A 26222-nucleotide genomic window follows, 5' to 3' on the forward strand; every position below is an offset into this window, starting at 1 on the left:
ATGCCTCGCTTGATGGTTACAGAAATACCACCCACTGCCCAGTCTATAGCGTTAGCTTCTACTGCTTCTACCATCGCTTGCCAGGCACCTTTCCCTGGCACACTTTTATATTCTATCAATTCGTACCTACAAACCAGTCAGAATTTTGACTATCATAATACGAAACCCACCTGAAGTTGTGAACCCGACTGAATTCATGCAAAAGCTTCCCTTCCGCTCCCCTAGGTCTTCCGCCATCGTCATTCTTCCAGAAAAACGGCGGGAAATCAGTATACGCGATTCTAAAGATGTGACCATTGAAGTCGGAGTAGTTGTTCAAAAGTTGCCTCAAACTATAGCTCGTGGTTTCTTTGAGCACAGCTGTATCCTTACCACAGTAGTAGCAACAATGAAACATTTTATCTTCTTCGATGTTGTAAACAAACACGGCTGAGGCACGTTTGAGCCCTGCCATTTTCCACACTTCTGTCTCCTGAATGGTTGTGGTCACGAATAAAACAAAATCGTACTGGTAGAAGCTGTAGGGTTGGAGGGAGAACGTTTGGAATTCGAATGGGTCTTGGAGGATGACTACGTTGACGTATTTGTACCCTCTGGGTCTTCGTAGCACAGTTTGGATGTAGTTGTAGTTAAACAGATGGACGGTTTGGTGGTTGGGGTTTTTCTCTGACAAGAAGTCAAGGCGGTGGAGGTTGGAATTGTCAAAGTGGATGACTAAGTCATAGTCTAGGAATTGGTTGAGGATTCTGGATGGTATAAGGGATTTGACTGGAGGTTTCAAGGAGGCGTTTGATAATGCAACGATGGCTGAAAGCAGCAAGAACATGTTTGAAGGACTGTCGACGGGAGACTGCCATGTGGTATTTATGCATCGAAGACGTGATGGTAATTTGTTTGATTATTAATTGTGGGAACGGCTTAGGTATTTACTTAGGATTACAGCTATTTTTTATGATTGACGTTGAAGTTGAAGGTTTTGACTGCGTTGACTATGAAATGGTAGGTAATATTTATTTGCAAATCATTATGATAATGACCTGGGTGGAATAATCGATTGCGGGAAATTGTTGAAGATCATAAAATTTCAGTTGTAGAGGAAATAATTACCAACTTTGTTGATTCATCTTTTATTTTCTATACAGTAAAGAAACTTAATAAAATTTTATTACATACTTAACAATAACAAGTATGAATCCTTATAGTATTAATACTGATACATTTTTCACAACAGTTATTACTTTCACTAGCGTAACACGAAATTATCCAATACAGCCTCCACCTCTCGACCAATAACTGTTGTTAAAAATCTCCACTAGTCTTAAGATATTACAAGGTACACTTTATAATATTACAAATTGTGATTTTCATTATTTTGATTTGGATATTTTCATATTAGGCTAACGACATCAAATCAACCAAGCTTATTTATAGAAAAAACGTCTGACACACATTTAAAAATCGCTTACCAACCAAAAAGGGGTTCATAAAGATAGAACCGATCTCAGTTCTAACGTTATCAAATCATCTACACTAACAAGTTATTGGTTCCAGTGGTCATGACTAATATAAAAAATCCTAATATAAAATCACTAGCTCTCGTACGGTTTCACTTAATTAATGGTTCCCACTGACATTTCCTAAATGGTTTACCTTTAGGCTCAACGTACACCTACAGGTCCCACAACGAACTGTTGCAAGACCTACACTACAAAATAAGACACAAATTGATATATACTTTACAAATTTTCCGGGTTTACACACACGTGCTGCCAACAGATCATCTCTAACCTAAACATTTAGGTTAGAATTCAGTGTTTAGACCTTATAGACTTGTGACACCTACCCCACGTGTGTGCAAACCTAAAAAATCCACCTATTTCACTGATATGACTAGGGTCCAGGGTCGGGTTCAGCTATGGGATTCACGTGGAAGAGAGAAGAAAAGGCATTTAATGGCAACGAAACAGACACAACTACCCTCCGAGAGTTATCACATGAAAAACGAATCCTGTCTGTCGACCATTAGAAGACATCCGGCTGGCGCGGCCCCGGCGGGCGGTAGTCGTTTATATCCTCGCCGGCTGGGGCGCACTGGTGGGGGGAACACGTGATCTTGGCGCCTTGTGCGCAGACGCACTCGACGCAGTTGCCGGTATCATGGGGGAGCTTGTCGCCGATCTCGTATTTTCGCCCTGGAACACAAACAAGATTAGAGGATGGAGCAGCTAGAGGAGGAAAGCGTACCCATGACCAGGCAAAATCGGTGCTGCTGCGTGGTAGCTGGAGCTTCGTCCGTGGAGTTTGCATCCGGAGTGAACGTGGAGGAGTCGGTGGTGTTCTCGGGCGGCTCGGAGTCGGCGGTTGAGGATTCGTGCTCGACGAGCGGGGTTTTCGACGTGGAAGACGACGAGGGGATGTTCACTGAAAGCGAAAAGGGGTTTAGGGGAGTGTTTAGAATATGTGAAATCTGAGTTTTTAAAATTATAACAACAGGTTATGGGTCCAGGTATTGTAGTATTGAACCTTGAGACCAGCCAGTAAGAAAACAGTGACCTTGTTTTTAAGGGTTGTATCTAGATTGCGAAAATGCGCTCGAACCGTGGAAACAGTGGGCGTATTCCAGTATTATCTCGGGAAAATTATAGTACTTGGAAATTACAGATACAGACTGTGACAAAAAATGCTACTACAGGAAAATAGCATCAACGACTGAGTTAATATTGTAAAATATCATTTAGGGTAAATCATTTATATATAAATGAAAAGCAGTAGCCTTAATATTGATCCCTGGAAAACTTGCAATCAAAAAGGGAAATACGAAATTACACTGCAAAAATTGTGCTCAGAGTGTAAAACAGAATCAGGAAGGTTTAATAATTTAGGACTGAAAGCAAAGTTTACAAGCTGTTCAAATTGATCAAATATCTTTGTAAAGTCTGTCCAGCTGACATCGACTTGAGACTGAACCTCTATCTATAATTTAAAAAAACCATATTTATGTTCTGATATATAATTTTTCAGTGCGGGATAGATATAGAATTAGTACTTGCTAAGATAAGACTGATTTTGCAGAATGACACATCCTTTAAGAAAATAGAGGGCGGGTGGGCGGGGATAGTACTTGCTAAGATAAGACTGACTTTGGCAAATGAAATACCCTCTAAGAAAATAAAGGGAGGGTGGGTGGGGTTTGTACTTCCTAAAATAAGACTGATTTTGGCATATCAAATGCCTTCTAAAATAATAAAGGGCGGGTGGGCGGGAATATTACTTGTTACGAAAATACTAATTTTGGCGAATCATATATCCTATAAGAAAATAGAGGGCGGGTGGGTGGGGATATTATTTGTTAAGATAAGGCTGATTTTGTTGAATGACATATCCTGTAAGAAAATAGGGGGCAGATGGGTGGGGATAGTACTCGCTAACTAGTTCGAAAATTTTAGCAAAATTTGAAACCATCGAAATTGGTCTGTAATTTTCATTACCAAACTTCAAGACAGGACATATTTTAGATTCTTTCCACTGTTTTAAGAGATTTATTAAATATTAATAGGAGTGGCTTAACAATTTGGAACTTGCACACCTTAATCATGAGCTTGGGAAAATATTGTAAAAATATTCAAATATAAGATATACAGAGGAGAAAGTTAATAATAATGACCAGTCAGTAGATAATATGTCGTTATAAAGAGAGATGAAGTTGGCTCTACGAAAGTTAAACGTTCTTGTGTTATCATTGTACCGTGGAAAACTTACTGGTTTATCAATAGAGAAGGTACATACTGAAGCTAGTGTTGGGTGATATTTGTTCTCCGTTACCAAAGGAGTATCACAGCGACTGATTTTCCATTGATCATTGGAAAATGCTAAATCTAGAACTGTAGACGAAGAATTATTTTGCTTAAAATTTGGAAAATTAAAAGCACCTATTAGAATTATATTTTTAAGATCAAAAGACTTTTCTTCAAAGAAATCACGAACAGGATTTAAATCGTCTAAGGATGGAGAAGAAGGAAAACATGTTACAAAAACAAAAAGGGATTGTACTGTAAGTAACTGAATTCAGAATTCTTTATAGAATCAATTCAACAAGTTTCTGTTAAAGAAATTATATCGAAATCAAAATCATATGATGAAACCAAAAAATCTTCCCTTTTTTTTAAGGCTACGAGCATTTTGATAATATACCAAATTTTAGGATTTTTTATTTCGTTAACCGACGCGAAGGTAGAACTACCAATATTGTAATTAAATTTGATTGAAGAATTTGTATCGCAAAAAGTCATGTTAAAACACTTATCTAAATTCAGACTAAAAAAAATTTAATTCACACCAATGAAAAACATTATTTAAATCCACTTGTAATTCTTGGCAATTTTTTACAGATATAATCGCTTTCAAAAGACCATCGGCATAAAAAAGAAACCTAGAACATTTAAAGCAATGACTTAAGTTATTTATAAGCAAAAGGAACAAAATTGGGCCATAATGGGAACACCGTGATACGCCGGATGTAACTTTAAACGGATCGGAAAGATAGTTGCCAAGTTTAACTTGTTGCCATCTGTCTGTTAGAACTTAAGTCATTGTGGACTGTTTAAAACTAAGTTTGCAGTTGCAAAATCAGTACCCACAGATAGAATTTAGAAAAATTGGTGGCGACATTCGTGACTGGTTGTCATTTTGGGGTCAGTTTAGAAGAATTCACCAAGATCAGGCGCTTCCTAATGAAGAGACGTTAAACTTTTGATACAAGCAACGACTCCTAAATCACGAGCACGCCAGTTTGGTGAAAGTTATCCACCAGTGGGACATAAATATTTCAAAGTTTAACAAGACGTTTTGGAAGGCAAGATCTACAGATAGAAGTCTACGTACTTGAACTTTTATAACTAGTGTTGAACAACGCGAATAAATCGACGAAGCTAAGTTCTTTGTACGACGAAATTGAAGCACAACTCAGATCTTTAGAGACTCTAGGTGTGCAGTCCGACACTTGTTCAGCTATGCTGTTTCCCTTAGTCGAATCATGCCTTCCAGAAGGTTTGCTATGAATTTGGGAAAGTCAACATGTTTTAACGATGATGATAGTTCAAAGGTGCATCTAGATCGACTCATGAGTTTTTGCGCAAAGAAGTTGAAAGCGAAGAACGAGTAGCTCTGACCGTTTCTGGTTTTGGAGACAAAGATTCTCAAAAGAAGAAATCTTTTACTGAACTAAAGAAAATCATGTCGGAAAAAGGTCATTGTCATGCCTGCATTAAATGTAGACATATAGCCCTCAAATGTAGAACAGCTGCCAAACTAAAATGTCAGTCCTGTGTGTTGTAATTTCGGGTTTTACTTTTACTTCTTTGCTTGAGAAAATTGGAAATTGACTTTGTTAATCATTTTATTTTTATATATATCATTAATTTTTGTTACATAGCAACTGTTCCTTTTTTTAAAGATAATTGAATATAAAATTAACACTCTAATTAAAATTTCATTTTCATCAACATCAACTCATTAACACCTTCTCCAAATTTTAAGGTTATGTCACTTGTTACTTGTCAATTGATGCTTGACATAAATTGTTCTTTCAGGTTTTCAAATTTAATGTTTCCAAGAGGTTTGGTAAATATGTCGGCGATTTGTTTTTCAATTGAACAATACTTTATGTTTATAATACCTTCTCGCACCTTTTCATTTATAAAATGAAATCTTACATCTACGTGCTTGCTCCGTCGATTGAACTGTCCGGTTTTCACTATTGAGATTGCACTCTGATTATCAACGTACAAATCTATCTTCACTTCACCATTGGTAAGTTCATCAATTAGAGATTTGAGATAAAGAAGTTCTTTAACACATTCTGCGGCAGATATATACTCAGCTTCTGTGCTTGAAAGTGAAGCTATTGGCTGTTTCCTGGAACACCACGATATGGGTCCACCACAAAAAAATATTATGTACCCTGTTGTACTTCTGCGTGTTTCAGTGTTCCCTGCAAAATCTGAATCACAATAGGCAATCAATCTCTCACTGTTTTGGCCATCGTAGCACAGTCCATCATTTTTTGTAGATATCAAATAGCGAAACACTCTTTTTACTGTTACAATGTCTTGATTTGAAAAATTTTCCATTTTTCTACTACAGTAATTCACTGCATATGATATGTCTGGTCTGGTCTTGTTGTTTAAATATAATAAACTTCCAACAGCTTCTCTGAATGGATAATTAATTTTTACCATTTTATTTTCTGAACTTATATCTTGTTTGACCATGGGCGTAGGTACAGGTTTGGAGTTTTGCATATTGAATTTTTCTAAAGTTGCTTGTACATAATCTTGTTGTGAAAGTATAACTTTTCCAGCATGTTTTTGAATACTAATTCCTAAAAACCTATTAGGATTTTTTTCACTTGTCATTTCAAATTCGGTTTGAAGATTTTTCAATAACGATTTTATTTCTTCTTCACATTTGCTGATCAATAATCCGTCATCTACAAAGATTGCTAATAACATGGTCTTTTCTATATTCGTAAATAAACATTGATCACTAACCAGTGGTTTTAAACCATTCAGTTTTAAAGATGTAGTAAAATGTTCATTCCATTTCATAGGAGCTTGTTTTAGGCCATATAGCGATTTCGACAATTTACACACTTTGTTTTCAGTTTGTTCACATTTGAACCCCTCTGGTACAAGCATAAAAATTTCTTCTGAAATACTTCCATACAAAAATGCTGTTTTTACGTCAAATTTGGTAACTGACATATTATACTTGGCAGCCAGTGCTAACATTATTCTTACTGAGCTTATGTTCACAACTGGACTGAATGTTTCGTTGTAATCTATTCCCTTATGTTGTTGGCACCCTCTTACTACCAACCTTGCTCTATATTTTCCATTATCTTTAACTTTGAATACCCACTTGCTTGTCAGAATGCGATGTTTGTCTACTTCATTTATATTCACGTAACTCCATGTAAGATTTTTATTCAGAGATTCTTTTTCTTCAGGTATAGCCTCAAGCCATTTGTCCTTTTCTGGTCCCTTGACTGCTTCTTCATAAGTCAATAACGCTTCTTCTTCAACAAAGTTTACAATATAATCTTTAAGTTTTATAGATTGTTTTAATTTTCTTCCACTTCTTGTTTCTGCGATGCCTTCTCCTCTTCTTGGTTCTGTGATGCCTTCTCCTCTTCTTGATTCTGTGATGCCTTCTCCTCTTCTTGATTCTGTGATGCCTTCTCCTTCTCCCAAAATTATATTTTGTACTTCTATTTGATTTGGTTTTTGTCTAATGTCTTGTTCATTTTCAGTTTCGGTTTCTGAATTTTCACCTGTATTGTTTTCTTCTAGTTCTGCATTCTGTTCCTGATTTTCTTCGTCGCTTTCTATAACATTTATTTTGCTTGTTCTTCTGTAATCAGCCAAAGATTGACTACCTGGTTCATTGAAAATAACATCTCGGTGTATTTTTATTTCCTTAGATTTTTAATCCCATAAGCGGTAACCATTTGGTGCATATCCTACAAAAAGATACCTTTTACTTCTAGGGTCAAGTATGTGTAAATTTCCCAGTGTCTTTGCATATGCTACAGAACCAAATATTTGTAATCTGGACAGATCAGGTTTCATTTTGGTCCAGTATTCTATTGGTGTTTTGTCTATTGCTTCTGTAAGACTTCGATTTAACAGATACGCTGCTACATACGCAGCTTCGCCCCAAAAATCTTTACTTAGCTTGCTGTCAAATATCATCGCTCTTGCCTTTTCCAATAAGGTTCTATTTAATCTTTCTGCTTTTCCATTTAGTTGTGGACTATGGGGTATAGAATAATCCAGAACAATGCCTTTATTTTTTGTCCAGAGTTTAAAATTCGATGACGTATATTCACCACCATTGTCACAACGTATTTTTACCACCTTTTGATTATGATAAGCTTCTGCTTCTCTAATAAAATCTTTTAAATGTTCTGATACTTCACTCTTATACTTCAATAGAAAAATTCTACAATAATGAGTATAATCATCTAACACTGTTAAAATGTATCGTTTTCCATCCCAAGTTTCAGGATCGATTGGGCTGCATACATCTGTATGTAGAATTTCTAGTGGTCTTCTTGCTCTCTGTCTCGTTGTATTAAAAGGGAGTCTTGTTTGCTTTGCTTCCATGCAGACTTCACAGAAACCCATTTGACACTTCTTTTTATTCAGTTTCATGCCTGTCGATAGATCTATTAATCTTTTTATATTCTTTGTTCCCAAATGTCCTAGCTTTCTATGCCAGTCTTTTACTGAAGTATTTTCTGCAAGATAACTCTCTTCCTTACTTTGATTTATACTAACCATATATAAACCACTTTCAATTTTTTTTCCTTCAAGTATTTTATCATTGTTTTTCTTTATTACTACCTTGTCTTTAGTAAATGTTACTTCACCATCATTCTCTGTTTTAGCATTAACCGACAGTAGATTTTTGCTTAATTCGGGTACAAAAAGTACATCATTCAGTATACATGAACTTCCTTCAACTGTTCCTTTCCCTTCTGCCTTCATTTTTTCATTCTTCTTTGCAACTTGTATGCTACTTTCGATATTTTCTAATGTTGTAAACATCACTTTCGAGTTGACTATGTGGGATGAACATCCTGAATCAACTATAAAATCTTGCGTTGTCATTCTTCTGTCTTCTGTAAGAAAGGCTATCTTCTTTTTTTCTAATGATTTTGTCTTATCTCTAAAAAAACAGTCTTGCTCTTTATGGTTTGTTTTCTTGCAAATCTTGCATTGGTTATTTGTCTTTTTGGGACAGTTATTTGCAATATGTCCAAAGCACCCACACTTAAAACATTTTACTTCGCCAGCACCCTTTTCTTTCCATTTTCGGCAAAATCTTGTATCATGCGAACTACTTTTACAATGTTTACAAAATCTCTCTGAACTTTTAAAAGCAATATCTCTCTCACTTTCCTTGCTACGGTTTTCTTCGGATAGTAGTCTTGCTATCAATTTTGGTAAGGTTTTCTCATTATCTTGAGTAGATTCCCAGGCAGTCCTGAAGAAACCATAACTTGGAGGTAAAGATGACAGTATTTTTGACATTAACATGTTGTCATCAACTGTTTGATTTAGACTTTTTAATTTGTGTGCAATACTCTCTATTTTGCTAATGTGAGTAGCCATATCAGTACCTTTTCCAAATGTGTAGCTGTAGAACTCTTGCAGCAAATTACATATTTGTTCTGAAGTGCTTCTTTCAAAAATATTTTTGATTTTTTCGAACATTTCTTTGGAGGTGGTGCAGTCCATAATGTGCATCATGTACTTTTTGTCTATTGACGTCACAATTAGTTTTTGCGCTTTTGCATCATTTCTCACCCATTTAGTTTTATCTTCCTCCTTTTCCACACTAGATAGAAGTTTGTCTCCATTTACTATTCCAAACAGATCATAAGCCTTAAATGTTACTACTATTTGAAATTTCCACAACTGATATGTGGTTTCATCTTTGAGCTTTTCTATTAAATTCACCTCTTCTGTCAATGCCATTATTTTTGTTTTTTTTTCTTCTTATGTCACTGTCAAATACGTTTTCTTCCTTTTCGAGTTTTATTTCTCTCGTTAAGGTTCTAAAATTTCTTCTTCTAGCTTTACTGCCTCAGTACTTGCGAGTACTCTGGGCCCATAACCTGTTCTGATTTCTGGTTTTTACTTTTACTTCTTTTTATTAGAAAATTGGAAAATTAACTTTTGTTAATCATTTATTTATAATAATTTTTTTTTTACATAGCAACTGTTCGAATATAAAATTAACACTCTTAATAAAATTTCATTTCCATCAACAACTCATTAACAAAATGTACAGCAGCTGCCACACTAAATGTCAGTCCTGTGAAGGTAGACAAGTAACCTTGATGTGTTCGAAATCTCCCAAGTTTCAAATCGAGAACCTTCAAAAGCTCCAAAAACAGAAGGTTTGTGCAACACTCTGTAAATAACGTTAATACTATGATGGATTTTTACAAACATTAGTGGTCATGTTAAAGGTCAAAGATATCACACGTCCAGTAAGAGCAATTATTGACACGTTATCACACCGGTCATATATCAGCAGCGGAGCAGCCAAAGAAATGGGTTACGAAATCCTTAGAACAGAAGAACTTATTCATGCTTGGTTTGGAAGTTTTTCATCTGAAGTCATTTCTCATAATTGCCATCGTGTCTATGTGGAAAATCCTGATAAAAGTTACACTTGTCATTTTGAAGCCTTGGACCAAGCAATCATTTGTACTAATGTATTGGGTATGCGACCTTAACATTAAAATCAACGACAGAAGCCAAGCACCCATCGAAATCTTAATCGGTGCTGATATATCAGGAAAACTCTTCTGTGGTGAACAATATATTCTAAAATGCGGTTTAGTTGCCATCAAAACTAAATTAATAATAATAATAATAATAATAATTTTATTGTGTACCATAAATAATAAAAAAAATACAAGTAAACAAAAATAAATAAATAGTCCATACTCAAAAGGGAAAAAACAGATTCAGTATTACTGATTTACAATCTGTCCCTATGTTGAAAAGAAATGAGATATGAAATACAAATTGTAAAATATGAAAGAGGAACATAATTTTTTTATAGATAGTATTAAAGGTACAGAATTTAAAAAAAAAATTAAATTTAATTTTAATTTTATTTCTGCTTGCTCAGCCAATAAGAGATCCTTTACAGATTTGATGATGTAATGGTTATTTAAGTTGGAATAATGACGCAAATACGTTATTTATGACATATGCAGCTAAATATGAAAATGACGATTTATATGAACTCAAAGAATGAGAAGGTATGTCAACAGTCAGATCCATTTGTCGGAGGTTTCTGTCATGTACGGAACTACGAATTGAAATTCTATTTTGCAGATAGTGAGGCTCATTATGAATTCGGATCTTTATCATGAGTTTTATAAAATGATGAAAACGTCTTTCATGCATTTTCATCCAGCCTAAATTCCGTACAAAAGGTGTAATGTGTGTCTCACGTGGAATAGAATAAATATATCTCACACAAAAGTTTTGAATCTTTTGCAAACGATATTTGTCCACACAAGATAGACAGGGACCATATACTATGTCAGCCTAGTTTAAATCTGATAGTATCAAGGCATCAGTCAACAGGCGTTTGGAGCGAATGTCTAAATGTTCTTATAAGGGGAAATCAATTTGAATCCATTAAATGTAGTTTGTCAGATCTTATTTATATGGTGAGTAAATTTTAGCTGATTATCAATATGTAACCCAAGACTTTTAACTACTCGGACAGAAGAAATAGTGGTACCTCCAATATGAAGATTAAGATCTGAGTTTATTGCTCTTATTTTATTTGGTGTGCCCAAAGTAATTGAAATAGTTTTTGCAAGATTTAAGGAAATACAGTTCTTACAAGTCCATTCACGTGAACGTTCAAGATCTGAGTTATTTTTTTCTGGAGCGTTATGTTCAGATACAGGATTAAAAGAATAATAAATTTGAAAGTCGTCAGCATACATATGAAGTTGACAATGTTGAAGATATTTAGGGAAGTCAGCCGTATAAATAGAAAACAAGACAGGACCTAGTACAGATCTTTGAGGTACACCACTTTTTATTGTAAGAGGTTTAGAAGTAGAACCATGACAGGATACGACTTGAGATCTATTAAGAAGGTAGTTTTCGATCCAAGTTACGCAGTTTTCAGAAAGGTCATAATATTTTAGTTTAGCAAGCAATAACTTAAAATTAACCGCATCGAACGCTTTAGACATGTCCAGCAAAGTAAGTGAAGTTACTTTACTGTCACAGCAGCCTTTCAATACGTCATCAATTAGGGTACTTAAAACAGTGGTTGTGCTAAAGTGAGTTCTGAAGCCTGATTGAACAGTAGGAAGAATATTTGCCTGAGATATAAATATATTTAATTATTGCAAGAGGGCTGATTCTGCTATTTTCAGCAATGTACTAAGTAAGCTGATTGGTCTGAGATCTTTAAGGCACGTTGGAGCACCTTTTTTTGGAATTGGTTTTACCAAGGCACATTTCCATTGGCTAGGAATTTGACTTAGTTCAAAAGAGTAATTGATGATGTGAGTTAGAGGATGTAAAATCCATGGAAGAGCAATTTGCAAAATTTTACCTGATACTCCATCAAGGCCAGCAGTGTAAGACTTTTGTTTTGAAATGAGTTCACTAAGCGTGTCAGTATTTACGGGATGATAAGAAAATTTTGAATTGTTATAATATTGAGATGAGAATTCGGATAGATACTCGACATCAGTAGTTGATTGGGGAATACTTCCGATAAAGTATTGATTTATTAAACCTACGTCATTAAAAGGGTGTACATTAGGTAAATCATTGTGGTACGTTATATTACTCCAGGATTTTATTTTTTTCCAGAATAAGGTCGAGTTACGGCCACATGAGGCCAGACTGTGACGGTAATATGCTCGTTTTTCTAGTATTATAGCAGAATTGTAATAATTTCTTAGTTGGCAATAATAATTTTTGTGTTCAAGTTTTAAAGTTTTTTTGTAACGATTCCACGCCTTCTGCTTTATTTGTTTTAGGAATTTCAAATTATCAGTAATCCCGGGATAGTTGTTGCGCATTATTTTTACCTTTTCATCTAGGCCAGGAATATCATAAATTTTGTTCCAATTCATTTTAGCTGCCTCATCGAAAAATAACTCAGAATTGAACTTCTTAAAAGATCTAACTCTTTTAAACTGAGACAAGCACTTAGGCAAATCTACCGCTAGTTCACATGAAATTATGTTGTGCTCTGATAGCCAACAATCATGAACGCAGCTGTTATAGCAAAGAATATTAGGACTAATAAATATTAAATCTAATAACGATTCACTCGTAGAAGTAACACGTGTTGGAGAGTCAATTAATTGAGAGAAATTATAGTTATTCATGAGATTTAAGAAATAATTTGAATCACGGTCATCTACAAGTAAATCTGCGTTAAAATCGCCAAGGAGAATAATGTTCACGTAGTTATTCATTGCTAGAAAATTAAAAATATCTTCTAAGACAGTAAAACAAGAATAATGAATTTTTGGGGGTTTATAAATAACACCAATAATTAAAATTTCTTTTTTAACAATGATTTTGACAAACAGGAATTCTAAATCAGTTGGAATATAATGCTAACCCACCTCCTCTAGATGGACGATCTTTACGTATCATATTATAATTAGGAATAGAAATTATAGAGTCTAATATAAGTGGTTGCAGCCATGTCTCCGTTACGGCAAAAACAGAGAGGGGATTTTGAAGAACGAAGTTTCTAAAGATATCAGATTTGTTGACTAGAGATCTTACATTCATATGAAAGAATGTGAGCCTTTTACATTCTCTTTTAAGATTAAAATTATTATTATTAGTTTGTACACAATGTACGTAGTTAAAGGATTGAGATTGGTCTGGGGAAAATTTTGTTTCATACGCGGCAGGAAATATTTATTTACATACGTATTTGCTGGCCAGAAGTCAGGAGTCAGTAGAACAGTTTGATGTATGAGAGGAGCTCGTATTGTGAACACACTAGACGTACTTCTTTTGTTAAGATGTTCAGGTTTTTCGACAATAAAATTGGCTTCACTATCAAGTTCATGTAGGACATCAAGAATATCTTGGACAGTTTACGACTTAGATTTGATACATAAATCCAGCAGTGTTTATTAACGGGGTGAAGTTTGGCTCTAGCCCTCGTAAGAGGATTCTGGTTGCAGGAAATATTTTTTTTCCTAGATTTTATCTGAGTATTTCTTTGCTGATTGGATGAGACACGCAGATTAGATGCGACACCATGTTGTGTTGTGCCATTTTTATTATAGGTCCTGACATTTTGAGAAATATTGGGAAAGTTTTTAGGTAATTCAGAAGAAAGTTTTGTAGTTTCAATTGGGTGTTCATTGATATCATCAAGATGTTTCCCTGTTGCATCAAGATGTTTATTAAGATCTTCATATTGTTCGAAAGGTTTCGAAAAAAGAGAACAGGCACCATTTTGACCGTAATTATAACTTTCCACATCAGTGACATCTTGACGGTTTGAAGACTTTGGGCGCGCAGTATTATCAATTAACACCAAAGTTGACAGATTTATGGACCTTTGATGTTTTGGGTATTGAGAAACCAGAAGAGCGGAAATCTAATCTAACCAAGAGCACGAACATGAAATTCTTGATAATTTTCAGAAGACATTGACTAGACAACCGAATGGAAGATACGAAGTCTCAATGCCATGGATTCAGGAACACAAACCATTACATGATAACCTGAACCTAGCTAAGAAAAGACTCAATAATTTCATGAACAAGCTGGAAAAGAATGGCTGTTACAATGAATACGACCAAGTTTTTCAAGAATGGTTGAAAGAAGGTATAATCGACAGCGGGATTGGTACATCAGTTCACTATTTACCTCATCGTCATGTGGTAAAATTATCAAGTACCAGAACTAAGTTACGACTCGTGTTCAACGCATACGCCAGAGAAAAAGATAGACCATCACTGAACCAATGCTTAGAAAAAGGTATTAGTTTGCTAACTTTGATACTTTCTTTACTAATCAATTCTCAAATCAGTTTTCATCTATCCGACAGAAATTTTTTAAGATTTTTGTGGTATGACGAAGATAAAAGGCTTAGGGTATATCGACATGTCAGAGTAGTATTTGGCGTCACATGCAGTCCCTTCTTATTGAATGCAGTTGTCAAACATCACCTGAACACTTTGCTAGAAGATAAATGAGTAAATTTACCACAAGACACCATTTTGAAGTTGATGAGTTCCTTTTACGTAGAAAATTGCGTGACTAGCGTTGACAAACAAGAAGAGCTACGAGAATTCATCAAAGAAGCTACTAAAATTTTTGCTGAAGCTCAGTTGGACCTACGATTATGGAAGTTCACGATACTCTACCCTACTTACGAAGAAAAACACATGTCTTCTGTACTGGGAATGATCTGGAATAGAGACGATGACACTCTACACCTCTGTCTAGAAAATTTGAAACAAGTTGACACAAGTTGCATAACGAAGAGGCTAATTTTGTCCGTCACCAAAAAAATTTTCGATCAAGTTGGATTTGGGTTACCTGTACTTTTACAGCCGAAAATGTTATTCAACTGTCAAGATATTCCTACACATTTTTGGACTGATTCTACAGCCGTTCTTTCTTGGATTAAGTCGACTGAAAACTGGAAATCATTTGTTTGGAATCGGATAGAAGCTGACCAACGCTGCCGACTGGTACCTGGTACAATGAATCCAGCTGATTTGCCATCCAGAGGTTGCAGAGTATCTCGGTTCTTAGGTTCTTGGTGGTGGGAGGGTCTGAATTGGTTAAAAGAAGAGACAATTTTGGCCACAACAGAATTACGACACGACGAAGACAAAGTTATGGAAGAGAGAAAGAAAATTGTCACAACAATGTTGTCACCAAAAAAAAATTGACGTTTCTTTAGCTTACAGAAAATTTTCCAAATTCGAGCAGATAGTCAGATTGTTTGGTTACATCACTGAATACTAACAGTTTTACAAGAGCTTTCTGAAGATTCATAGCACGACGTGGAAGACCTACAACGGTTTACACGGATAACCAAACTAACTTCATTGGTTGCCAGAATGTACTAGAGTCCTTGAACTGGAACGAGCTTACAGGATTTTACAATATGGAGAGAATCGAATGGAAGTTTGATGGGAAACACTAATACGCATCATAGAACGAACATTATATTATTTAAATTTTTAGGAAGAGCATGTCTAAGTTTCGAAGAACTTGAAACTCTCCTATGTGATTGTGAAGCTTTGCTCAATTCAAGACCACTCACATATTATCCGTTCACGATCTTTATGTAATAGAGTTGGCCATAAAAATCTAGTGAGTTTGTTGGTATTCGATGCAGAAGAATAAAAATTCCCTGAACTTTTTTTGTTAGGTTATGTTTTATTAAATTAAAAAATATGCCAGAAATATAAACATTGTTGCCGATACTTTCAGTTTTCAGTAGCAATGACCAAGTTAACGGTATCCATTTCTTAGAAAGCATAAAACTTTACGCTATTTAAAACAGTTATTCGGCTTTTGGTAAGTGTTTATTTCATATGTAAGGAACAAACACTAAAATTTCACTTAAACATTGTTTTTATATGAATGGGGGTTCTGCATACGACAATTGTCGCATGTCACATTTAGCAGCTCATTTTTAATTCTCAATCATCAGTTCGTTCTGCTCGCCCACTCTTCTTAGAAATGGAAATTTCGACCTTTGTGAACAACCTATTTCCATATCTTCCAACTTCTTTTTTCACTTTTCTAAGATTACTAAAAGTGTTGGTAAAAGACAACAACCTTGCTCTAGTGCTTTGATGGGTTTAGCTCTTCTGAAACATTTTTCCGGCCTTAAATTGAATGATTTATCTATATAGCTATTACTAATGCTTACGTAAGTGCTCTTTATTTGCTTTTACTAAGTACTTCCAAACACTTATTAATACGAACGTTACTATACCTACGCCTTCTCCAGGTCCATGAAGAGTTACAAAAAAAAAAATGAAAATGCTTAAAATTTGGTGCAAAGTAATAACGTGAATGATCTAACTAAAATTATACTTATTTTGTTGTATGTCAGGTACTTTTTCACATACGACCTTGGTAAATTTAGAACGAAAGATGCGTAAAAATATCACCCCCCAACAAGCTACAGTTCACTCCATTTCCATTATTTTGCTATGAAAATCTGTATCATCACCGTCATTTTCAAATTCAGATTCTGAATCAGATTTACCTAGCGAAACAATGAAAGGAGGTATAGCTTCGTACGAAAGATTTCCCATATTTTTTCCCAATCTCCCAAAATAATAATATTAATAATAATAATAATATTAATAATGTTTATTAGTACATATAACAAAAGTCGTTGTACAAGTCACAAATTCAATACAAGGCACATTACATACATATGGATTTTTATAACTTTAAAATCAAGTGAAAACATTGGATGGGGGCACAATTACTGAGGTAATACTGAGGAATTCATAATAATTATTGTAAAATGCATTTTTGATGAGATAATCTGATATTTGTCTCTTAAATTGCTTTATACCAAGATTTTGAGTACTTTCTGATAATTTATTGTAAAATTTGACAGAGTAATAATTGAATGACTGTTTTTTTTTTAACCTTACAAAATTTGGAAGAAGTGCAGCGTTGTGACGTGTATTATACGAGTGAATATCTTTGTGTCTCATATGATTATTGATGTTAAGTTTAAGATGTAGCAGTGAATTTAATATATATATATTGACGGTAGGGTTAATATTCTTAAGGATGTAAAATATGAGCGGCAATCATCCCTATAACCTAAGAATTCTTATTGCTCTTCTTTGGAGCCTAAATATGCGATTACAGATGCTGGCATGACCCCATGTTAGGATACAGTATCTTAGATGCGATTCACATAAGGCAAAATATGCTGTTCTGAGCACTTGATTTGATACTTTATTTTTAAGACTCCTTAACACAAATAAGTTTTTGCTAATTCTATTGGCCAGCTCGTCGCCGTGAACTTTCCAGGTTAGTTTTGCATCCAAATGTATCCCAAGGAATTGTGCTGAAGTGGTGAAATCTGGTGGAACATCGCTATTTTTTAAAGAAAATAACATAGTGGTAGTTTTATTTGCGTTCAAGCAGAGGTCGTTTTGTCTGAACCAATCCTCAGCCCTCGACTGCGTCTCCTCTCTTTTGACGCAGATTGTCTCCGTCGATGTTGCTTGGTTTATTAGGGTTGTATCGTCTGCATACAAGATAATTTTTGAGTCTATATGATCTAATAAGTTGAATGCTAGACGGTACCAAGTTATAGGCTGTCAGTTTTTTGAGGAGAAGTTTATGCGAGACGCAGTCGAAGGCTTTGGACAGGTCCAGAAAAGACGCAACTGCAATTTTACGATCTTCAAAGCACTGAGATATAAAATTAACTAACTCCTGAACAGCATTACCAGTGGAACGGTTTCTCCTAAAACCATATTGTGAGTCAGAAAGTAAAGCATATGATTCAAGATAACTACAAAGTTGTTCAAATAGAATTTTCTCTAATATTTTGCCAAATATGGGAAGTAATGAGATAGGTCGATAGTTAGATGGATTATTAGTATCACCCTTTTTGTATACTGGTACAGTGACCGCTGTTTTAAGACATTTGGGAAAGACGCAATATTTTATGCAAAAGTTAATAAGTTTTGCAAGTGGAGGTATCAGCAAGTCCTTTATACTTTTAACAATTTTCACATTAAGATTAAAGATATCAGAAGAATTACTATTTTTCAGGTTATCTATAGCTTCTCTCACTTTTATGTGTGACACTTCTTTAAAACTGACACTAGGGCTAATCAAGGAGTGAGAGACTTACTTGCTATATCACAGAGTTCAATATCACAGTCATTATTGCTTTGCGTTCCCAATTTTGAAATTTCATTTATAAAATAGTTGTTAAAATCGTCACAGGTCATATCACAGCTTAATTTTTGACTATTAACACTTTTATTGCGAGTTTCGTTGGTAATTTTCCACATAGCCTTGACTTTATTACTTGCAGTAGAGATGAATTTTTCATTACAAAGCATTTTCTTTTCATTTATTTTGTCACGATATACTTTCCTAAACGAGTTTTTTGCTGACTTGGTTTGTTCACTCCCAATTAGATTATTTATTTCACATAAATGTTGTAATGTTTCCCGCATTTGAATTAATTCATTTATCAAACCACTTTACAGTTTTGTTGTTGTTAGGTTGACGCTTGGCTACTTTTAGAGGGAAGGCTTGCCCTACGTGACCTTCTATTAGATTTACAAATTTTGTGAACAAGTCGTCAACTGAATTATTACTGCATAGCTTAATGAAGTCCCAGTTGATATTGGACACCGACTCGTACAATTTGAATTTACCAAGAGCAGTAATTGGCCTATGTTTAATAAGCTGTGTTTTTTGTTTGTTTTTAGTAGACGAAATTAACAATTTAATTTTGATGCCTCTATGATCTGATAGGTGTAAATTCCATGGACTAATTTGAAAAAGTGCGTGATCTAGATTTGTAAAAACGTTATCCAGACAGTTGTTGTTTCTAGTTGGAAATTCGACAAAGTGAAAAAGCCCATAAGTTCTCATAAAATCTAATAAGCAGTCTTTTAAGAGGTCTTCTTTGTCAAATTTTACATTAAAGTCACTAGTCAATATTATGTTGTTCTTTAATGTGTTAATTATACCAAAAACTTTTTCTAAAGTACTCAAAAATTTGTTCAGATCTCCAGAGGGTGATCTATAGACATTTATCACATAAATTTCTAGGTTATTCATATAAATTCCAGATATCTCACCATGTTTCTCAATTGAGAGTTGTTCGAAATTTTGGAGACGAGTGCAAGAAACCTCAGCGTTCTTTATAATCATTGTGCCCCCATGTTTCGTTGAGTTTCTGGAAAAATAAGACTCAGTTACAAAATTATTGACACGTATTTGGTCAGCTTCTACTGCCATCAAATAATGTTCACAAAGGGTAAGGAGGGAGAAGTCATCGTCTGCTACGGCTGCCTCAAATTCCGCTAGTTTAGCCCTCAGTGATTGGATGTTGATTGACAGAATGTTCAAATAGCCTTCTACCTCTAAGGCAACGCGGTTTTTTTTAGTATCCGATGAAAAAAACGATTGACACAGCTGCCAGGAGGCCAGGTTTCAGGTTTCATAGCTACGTCTTGGTCTTTATGATCAATGGTCACTTTGAAGCTTGAATACAGGTCCGGATGTCTTGACTGCAGCTTTTCAACTCCGAAAGTGACATGCAGAGTTGATCTTCGATATCCTTTGTAGTCGTTGAAGGATTTAGTCGATACATGTGGATGAAGCTTCTTCGTGGGACTGCTTTGAGGGTACTATTGTCCACCGAGCATCCAATTATCGGTTTGTTGGATTCTCTGCGATGTCTTTTTTTGCTTTTGACTTTATTCCAGTTATCATCTTCATTCTGCAGTGTCTTATTATTGTCCAGGTTTTCGTTATCGTCCTGAACTGGCTCCTGGAGTTCGCTATAACCACGAAGTGTCTTCTTTACTTTCTTATCTTTATCTCCTTGATTTGGTGTTTTGGCTTGATTAGATGGCGAGTCTTGCGTTTTTTTCTGTTGTTTATCGTTGGTGTTTTTGGGCGGGAGCAGCTTACTGTTTTTGACAATTTCATTAATTTCTTGTGATGTCGTTTCTGGATTATGATTATTGGAAATTCCTTCCTCCTGCTTAATTATGATGTTATTTAGCAAGGTTATTTGCTTGTGGAGTATGTCCAAGTTGGCACATAAACTTTTTATGTGCAAGTCTTTCTCCTTCAGCAGTTTTTTTAGATACTTATTTTCCACCTTTGCGGTGTCAGAATTCTCAATTGCAGAACTAAAGGATTCATCATCCAATTCGTTGTCGGGGTCATTAATTGAAGCAGCAACTTCTTCTTAGGCGATGCTGTTGGTCGTTTTCTTCTCTGGCAATGTCGTCGGAGTCACCTTGGAACCACAGCACATAACCTCACCAGGAGCAATTTCCACAACATCTTTAAGATATTTAATGCACCCTGGATGAAAAACTGCATTGCACTGTACACATTTTGGGCCTTGCGTTGGAATATTGCCACACATTTTGCACATTTTTGTAGCGTTCGAGTTACTTTTGAGCTGCCCCGTCACGGTCGCCATCTTGAAAAAATAAGTTTTTCACAATGTTTACAAAAATTTTGCCACATGCTTGGAGTACATTTAGAAAGCGCCTCAAAGCATAAATTTCCACCCTATTTTTTAATGAAGGTTGAGAATTTATATGCTTGTTGTAATAGTTCTTACAAAATCCCCATGCCATTTCAATTGGATTACCTATATTGACAATGGTACGAAGGTAATCTAAGAACTTCATGGCCACTTTCTCTTAATGTCTCGTCTACCAAATATCTTTTTTTCTATTGTTTCTGAAGGGTTTAATTAAATCCCACAACTGTTTCTTCGAAAATTTTTTGTCAAAAGCAACACTATGTTTAAAGAGCCATTCCTGCATTTCACATTTTTTACTAGAAAAAGTGGGTGGTTTATCCAACTGAACCGAATGATACGGTGCATTGTCTAAAACCACCACACATTTTTGGTTCAACTTTGCCAAAGCAGGAATGAGCTGATTAACCACCCAATTTTGAAAAATTGTCCCGTCCATCGTTTTATGATAGTCTCTATCGTTATTTTTTGAATTTAAAAAATTGTTGCAACCATCCAAGAACCCCGTTGAACAACCCGCGTGGAGAATAATAAACCTTGATCCTTCACTTTTAATTTTAGTGGGATTGCTTTTTAGATCAGTATCGTGCACCCAGCGACGAATGGACGAACCATTCTGATAGATCCATGTTTCATCCAAATACACGAAAGTCAAATTTTCACAAGAATTTAGAAACTGTAAACTGTTCTCAAAAAAGTAATTTTGGCTTCAACGACATGTTTTTGTTCACATAGAATTTTGCGACCATTTACTTCCCTGTGTTTATAACCCATTGACTTAAGAATTTTGTATAATGTGGTTCGCCCCCCTTTAAATTCCAACTGTTCCCTAGAATATGCCAAAAGAGTATCTACAGTGAAATATTCGTTTTTTTTTATTAAGTTGCCAAATTTGTCGTTGCAGGTATTTCCGAAACATATAATTTGTAAATAAATTGGTTGGTTTTCGCTTGCCAGATAGTGGTGTTTTTAAATTTTGGTCCCCTGTGGATAAAATTTTCGCCACAGTTGATTTTCCCACCTATGAGAAAAAAAAAATAAATATTTTGCAGCGTATTTTTACATTACAGAAAATATGTTCGAGACCCTCATAGTTACTTCTTCGAAAGAAAGATCTTTTCGAAACTGCAAAAAACATCTTTTTAGTGCAATTTTTTGTTGCAGTAAAACTATTTTAGGCATTTTCTTTTTAAATAATGTCGCAATTATCTGTGAATCTGTCACAATGACAAATTATTTATGCTGACAAAATTAAAACATTTGTTTGCTTGGTTTAAAATTGCGTCTAATAATTCTGATCTAATAAATGAAAAGTGGCAATCCAGCACAAAGTAAATGTCAATCAGACTACTGAGAGACAAAAAACTAAATCATCAAATCAGTTTATCCAACTTAAAGAAAAAATATCAAAGCCTAGTTTACTATATAAAATTCGTCAATGAATAGGGTAAATGTGTACAAGAGTGCGAATATGTATAAGAGTACGCACTGCTGATTTCTGTTTATTAGTGCCATCTGGATAAGATGAAGTTATACCATTCAGAATTTAATGCTAAACCTGAGATAAAGGTGCAAAAGTGACCTGAATATAGTTTATAGTTTGGTCGTACTGACGAATTTATGTTCACACGTTGTGTGGATGTAATTTTTACCGCTCATAGTTTTAGTTTTTGTAAGGTACGTACCAGTTCTTTTATTTTACAGTAATAATTTTCATTAGTTGTAACTTTTAAGGTCTCGTTATACACTAACAGTTTTATACTTTCTATCCATCAAAAGCGTTTAACTTTGAAAACATTAGGTTATGTACAAATGTACAAGAGTGCGCAGCGAGGTATTGTATAAGAGTGCGCATTGCTTGCAATACATAGTCTAATAGTCTTGGAGATACATATCATACGATAATGAATTATTTAACTCTACTACTTTGTAATGCTTTTCAAGTTGTGTGGTGGTGGTTATGGTGATTTTTTTTTATTTTTACTTCCTGAGCGTGTTGTAATCGAGTCCGTCGACCGACTCTCTATTTTTACGTTTTCTCGACTTTTCAAGACCCCTAGAGTACGAAGAAATAGGTCTCCCGTTTTATGTGTAGTCTGTAGTCACTTATTTCCATTTATTTTCATCTTAGAAACAAATATTTTTTCATAAAAAGTAATGCGTACTCATAAGCGTTCAAATGCGCACTCTTGTGCAATGAACTGTCTAAGAGTGCGCATTTACACATCTTGACAAAAACTGAAATTACTCTTAAAATATAGTGGTGTTGGGACGTACAATTAAATATATCTGATCTCTAAACATGTATATAACGAACCCATATCATAAAATTTGTCTATCCAAAAAAATTAAAAAGTTGTTGACAGTTTTACACTAAGTGCGTACTCTTGTACACATTTACCCTAATATGTCAAGATATTCAACACACTGGTGTAGTAGATTTAGACAACATTGAAGGCATACATCTTCGAAAAAGACATCGGTACAAGAATAAATTGAAGATGGACTTACAGAAACGTTTTTGGAATGAATATCTGATCAACTGATTTTGAGTCAATATAAAAGAGAATTTTCCCGACCAGTTAAAGTTGGAGATTTTGTCTTCATAGAACACGACCAGGAGAAAAATAAATTGGTCATTAGCACGAGTAGAAGAAACAATTTCTGGCAAAAACGGAAATATTAAAGTTGTTAAACTAAGAACGTCTTCAGGTCACTTAGTACATCGTATTCAAAAGTTATATCTATTAGAAATAGAAAATAAAGACGAAACATTGTTTCATAATGGCCGAATTTTACTCAAACAGTCTCAAAAAAACTAGACGAAGTCCTTAGTAAAAATGAGGGTTTTACTAGATTAAGTAATGTGGCTAAGGTTTTAGATGGACAGTTTTCAGATGAGACCCTCAAATTGTGTCGTCCCTTAAATATGCCCCAATAACATCTGTCGATGTAGAGCGTAGTTTTTCAATGTATAAAGTAATTTTCTTGCATATTTTAGCAATTTTTTGCATATAATTCCGAGGTTTAGTCATAAGATCATCGTTGTATAATATATTTCTATTATTTTTTACTAGCTCTAAAAATCAAAAAAACAATTTATTCTTAAATTTAGGTACTTACAGCAAGGGGTGAACGGTCCTCGGTCCCTGCAGGGCCCTTCCATCGTGGGCGGGCAGTCCTGCCACCAGCAGAACATCTCTCCATCCAGACACAGGCAGAACTCGCACGGGTCCTTCCTGTATATCTGAAAAGCGAAGTCCCGATAAGCCCGTCATAAAATTTTCAATTTTACACAAACCCGTTCACTTTCAGCGAAACTCATATGCACGATATTTGCCGCAAGTTTTTGTCGAATTTCTCAGAATTTGTTGACTTTATCCCGTTCCTCGACTGAAGGATCACTTTTATACACAACGCTGCTCATAATCCTGATTACACAAGATCTGTGTTGATTTATTTTATTTTATTTCATGACGCCGCATAAAGTGGAAGTTTGTTTATTTTCGCTCTTTGGGGTTACATTAGCTTTCTAATGAAACGATCTGCATAATGGAGTTTTTTCTTTGTTTGAAAATTGGAATAAACGGAACGGCGTTTGACGGTGGCTGCGATGATAAAGTAGTTGTGCATTTATTTCAATAGCTGTGTTATCTTTAATTTACATCTTTTTCTTTCTTGTTCCTGCGTTTGCTGGAAGCTGGCGACCTTTGAGACTTTTAGGGGCTTTGTGCTTTTATCGGGGATAATTATTGCTTTCGTTTATGGGGGAATCGGTTTGATAAAGACCCGGTTGTGTGTACGGCTTATTTGAACAGACGGCACTAGACGACTGGCTACTTTTATGTTTTCTCGACGTTTCATGACCACTAGAGTACGAAAAAATAGGTCTTCCGTGCCAAATTATTTCATAACGTGTGGTTTAATTAGTGCCAGAGTAATGGAAACAGATTTTAGTAATTTCTAAAATCATAATTTCCTCTAATAATAAAGTTGTAAACGTGCTTTTTACCTTCGTATATTCCCTAGACACGGGCTTCACATTACCAAGTATTAACTTCTCCGTAAAGCGATACCGAAAGTTGATAGCTCTTAAACATTTTTATTTAAGAAACGAGAAACTCTCCCCTACCTCTCCCACACCCCCAATTATCCCTCAGCCGCCTCCATGCTAAACACGAACCGCTTACAAAAGAAGAAAAAATAATTTCGCATTTCGCCCCACAATTCAGCCGTCACCTAAAGACCGGAAAATAAGACGCAGATTGATAAATTTTATTGATACGGCTCCTTATAAAAACTCCCCGGAATTTATGACATTCCGGAATAAGAGCGCACAAGAAAAGCCATTTAATTACCCCAATAAATTAAACAAAACCGGAACGTTTGAAAATACAATTATCCTCGAATTCATCACATTAATAATAAACTTTTTTGCAGGGCCGAAACTGTCGTAATTTCGTTAATTAAAACGTTCCCGAAATACCCGACGAAATAGAGAGAAGGAAAAAAGCACGTTCGAACTCGCATTAAACACGTCAAGATCGCGTTCCGGTATGAATTTTTCCCCGGATCGCATAAACTACACACTGGATTCAATTTAAACTTATCGGGTAGATTAAAATTAATGCCGGCCGCTCGTAAATCCCCGATCGACGATAAAATACAGGTTTCCACTTTGACGAACCGCCTCTGATTACCCACCGCTTCCATAAAATACCGGTTGAGAGGAATATTTATAACTGGGGCCGGCACTGCTTACGAATTAATCTTGGAGCTGCAGGGTGGCAAGGGAAGAGGGGGCGGTCAAAAACGCAGGACACTAGTAGATACACAGATGAAATTTTTTTTAATAAATTATTGTTTTCTGTAAAACTGGAACACACCGTTATGGATGTCACATGCTTGTTACACGAGAACAGCACGCAGAGTAAGTTCGTTTTGGTCGTTCTTGAATTTAAACATGCTTCGATGACTGAAGTGGAAAGTAAAACTAGGAGCGAACCCCTGCTGTTGATGGAAAACACAACGGTAAAATTCGACCCAGCGTTTTGAACGTCTAGCTTTTGGGCGGTTTCTAACCAACTAGATATTATGTGATCAATAACAACAAAAATAAAAAATTATTCACTGCTCTACATATCTGGATTTGCATTCGAAATGACAGTTGGTTATTTGATTGTTTGGATTACGGAAATTAAATCGACTGGACTCGATTTGATTAGACCGCTCGCTCTCGACGGTGTGCCTCTTTAAACAACCACGCGTTGCTTCTGGATAGTTCGTCATCTCTGCCTCGATGTTATTCTGGAGCACCGAGACTTGCGGAGAACTGCTTCTAGGCTTTTCTTGATGAGTCACCAGTCATCGCG

At 35.3% G+C, this 26222-nt stretch overlaps 1 protein-coding gene across 1 annotated transcript; it reads right to left on the reverse strand.

Annotated features, from left to right (window-relative positions):
• Positions 1-1111: 1111 nt before the first annotated feature.
• LOC135123405 (kielin/chordin-like protein) lies at positions 1112-24974 on the reverse strand. Its single transcript, XM_064048015.1, has 4 exons — positions 24152-24974; positions 23974-24097; positions 2245-2421; positions 1112-2192 (listed from the first exon to the last, which is right to left on the reverse strand). The coding sequence occupies exons 1-4, from the start codon at positions 24173-24175 to the stop codon at positions 2023-2025; spliced, it is 495 nt and encodes a 164-aa protein (XP_063904085.1). The 5' UTR covers positions 24176-24974; the 3' UTR covers positions 1112-2022.
• Positions 24975-26222: the final 1248 nt, after the last annotated feature.

The sequence above is a fragment of the Zophobas morio genome, unplaced genomic scaffold (genome assembly GCF_036711695.1).
Source record: "Zophobas morio isolate AGI-343-1 ecotype UQ-CSIRO unplaced genomic scaffold, CSIRO_AGI_Zmor_V1 ptg000006l, whole genome shotgun sequence".
NCBI lineage: Eukaryota > Metazoa > Arthropoda > Insecta > Coleoptera > Tenebrionidae > Zophobas > Zophobas morio.

Bases quoted from the DNA above. Each gene is read 5' to 3' on its own strand.
- LOC135123405 (XM_064048015.1), bottom strand. From the start codon at position 24,175: ATGAGTTTCGCTGAAAGTGAACGG. The intron at 2,422-23,973 runs GTAAGTACCTAA...TTTCGCTTTCAG, and splicing joins AGGACCGTTCACCCCTTGCT to TGAACATCCCCTCGTCGTCT. The intron at 2,193-2,244 runs GTACGCTTTCCT...TTTGTGTTCCAG, and splicing joins CCGATTTTGCCTGGTCATGG to GGCGAAAATACGAGATCGGC.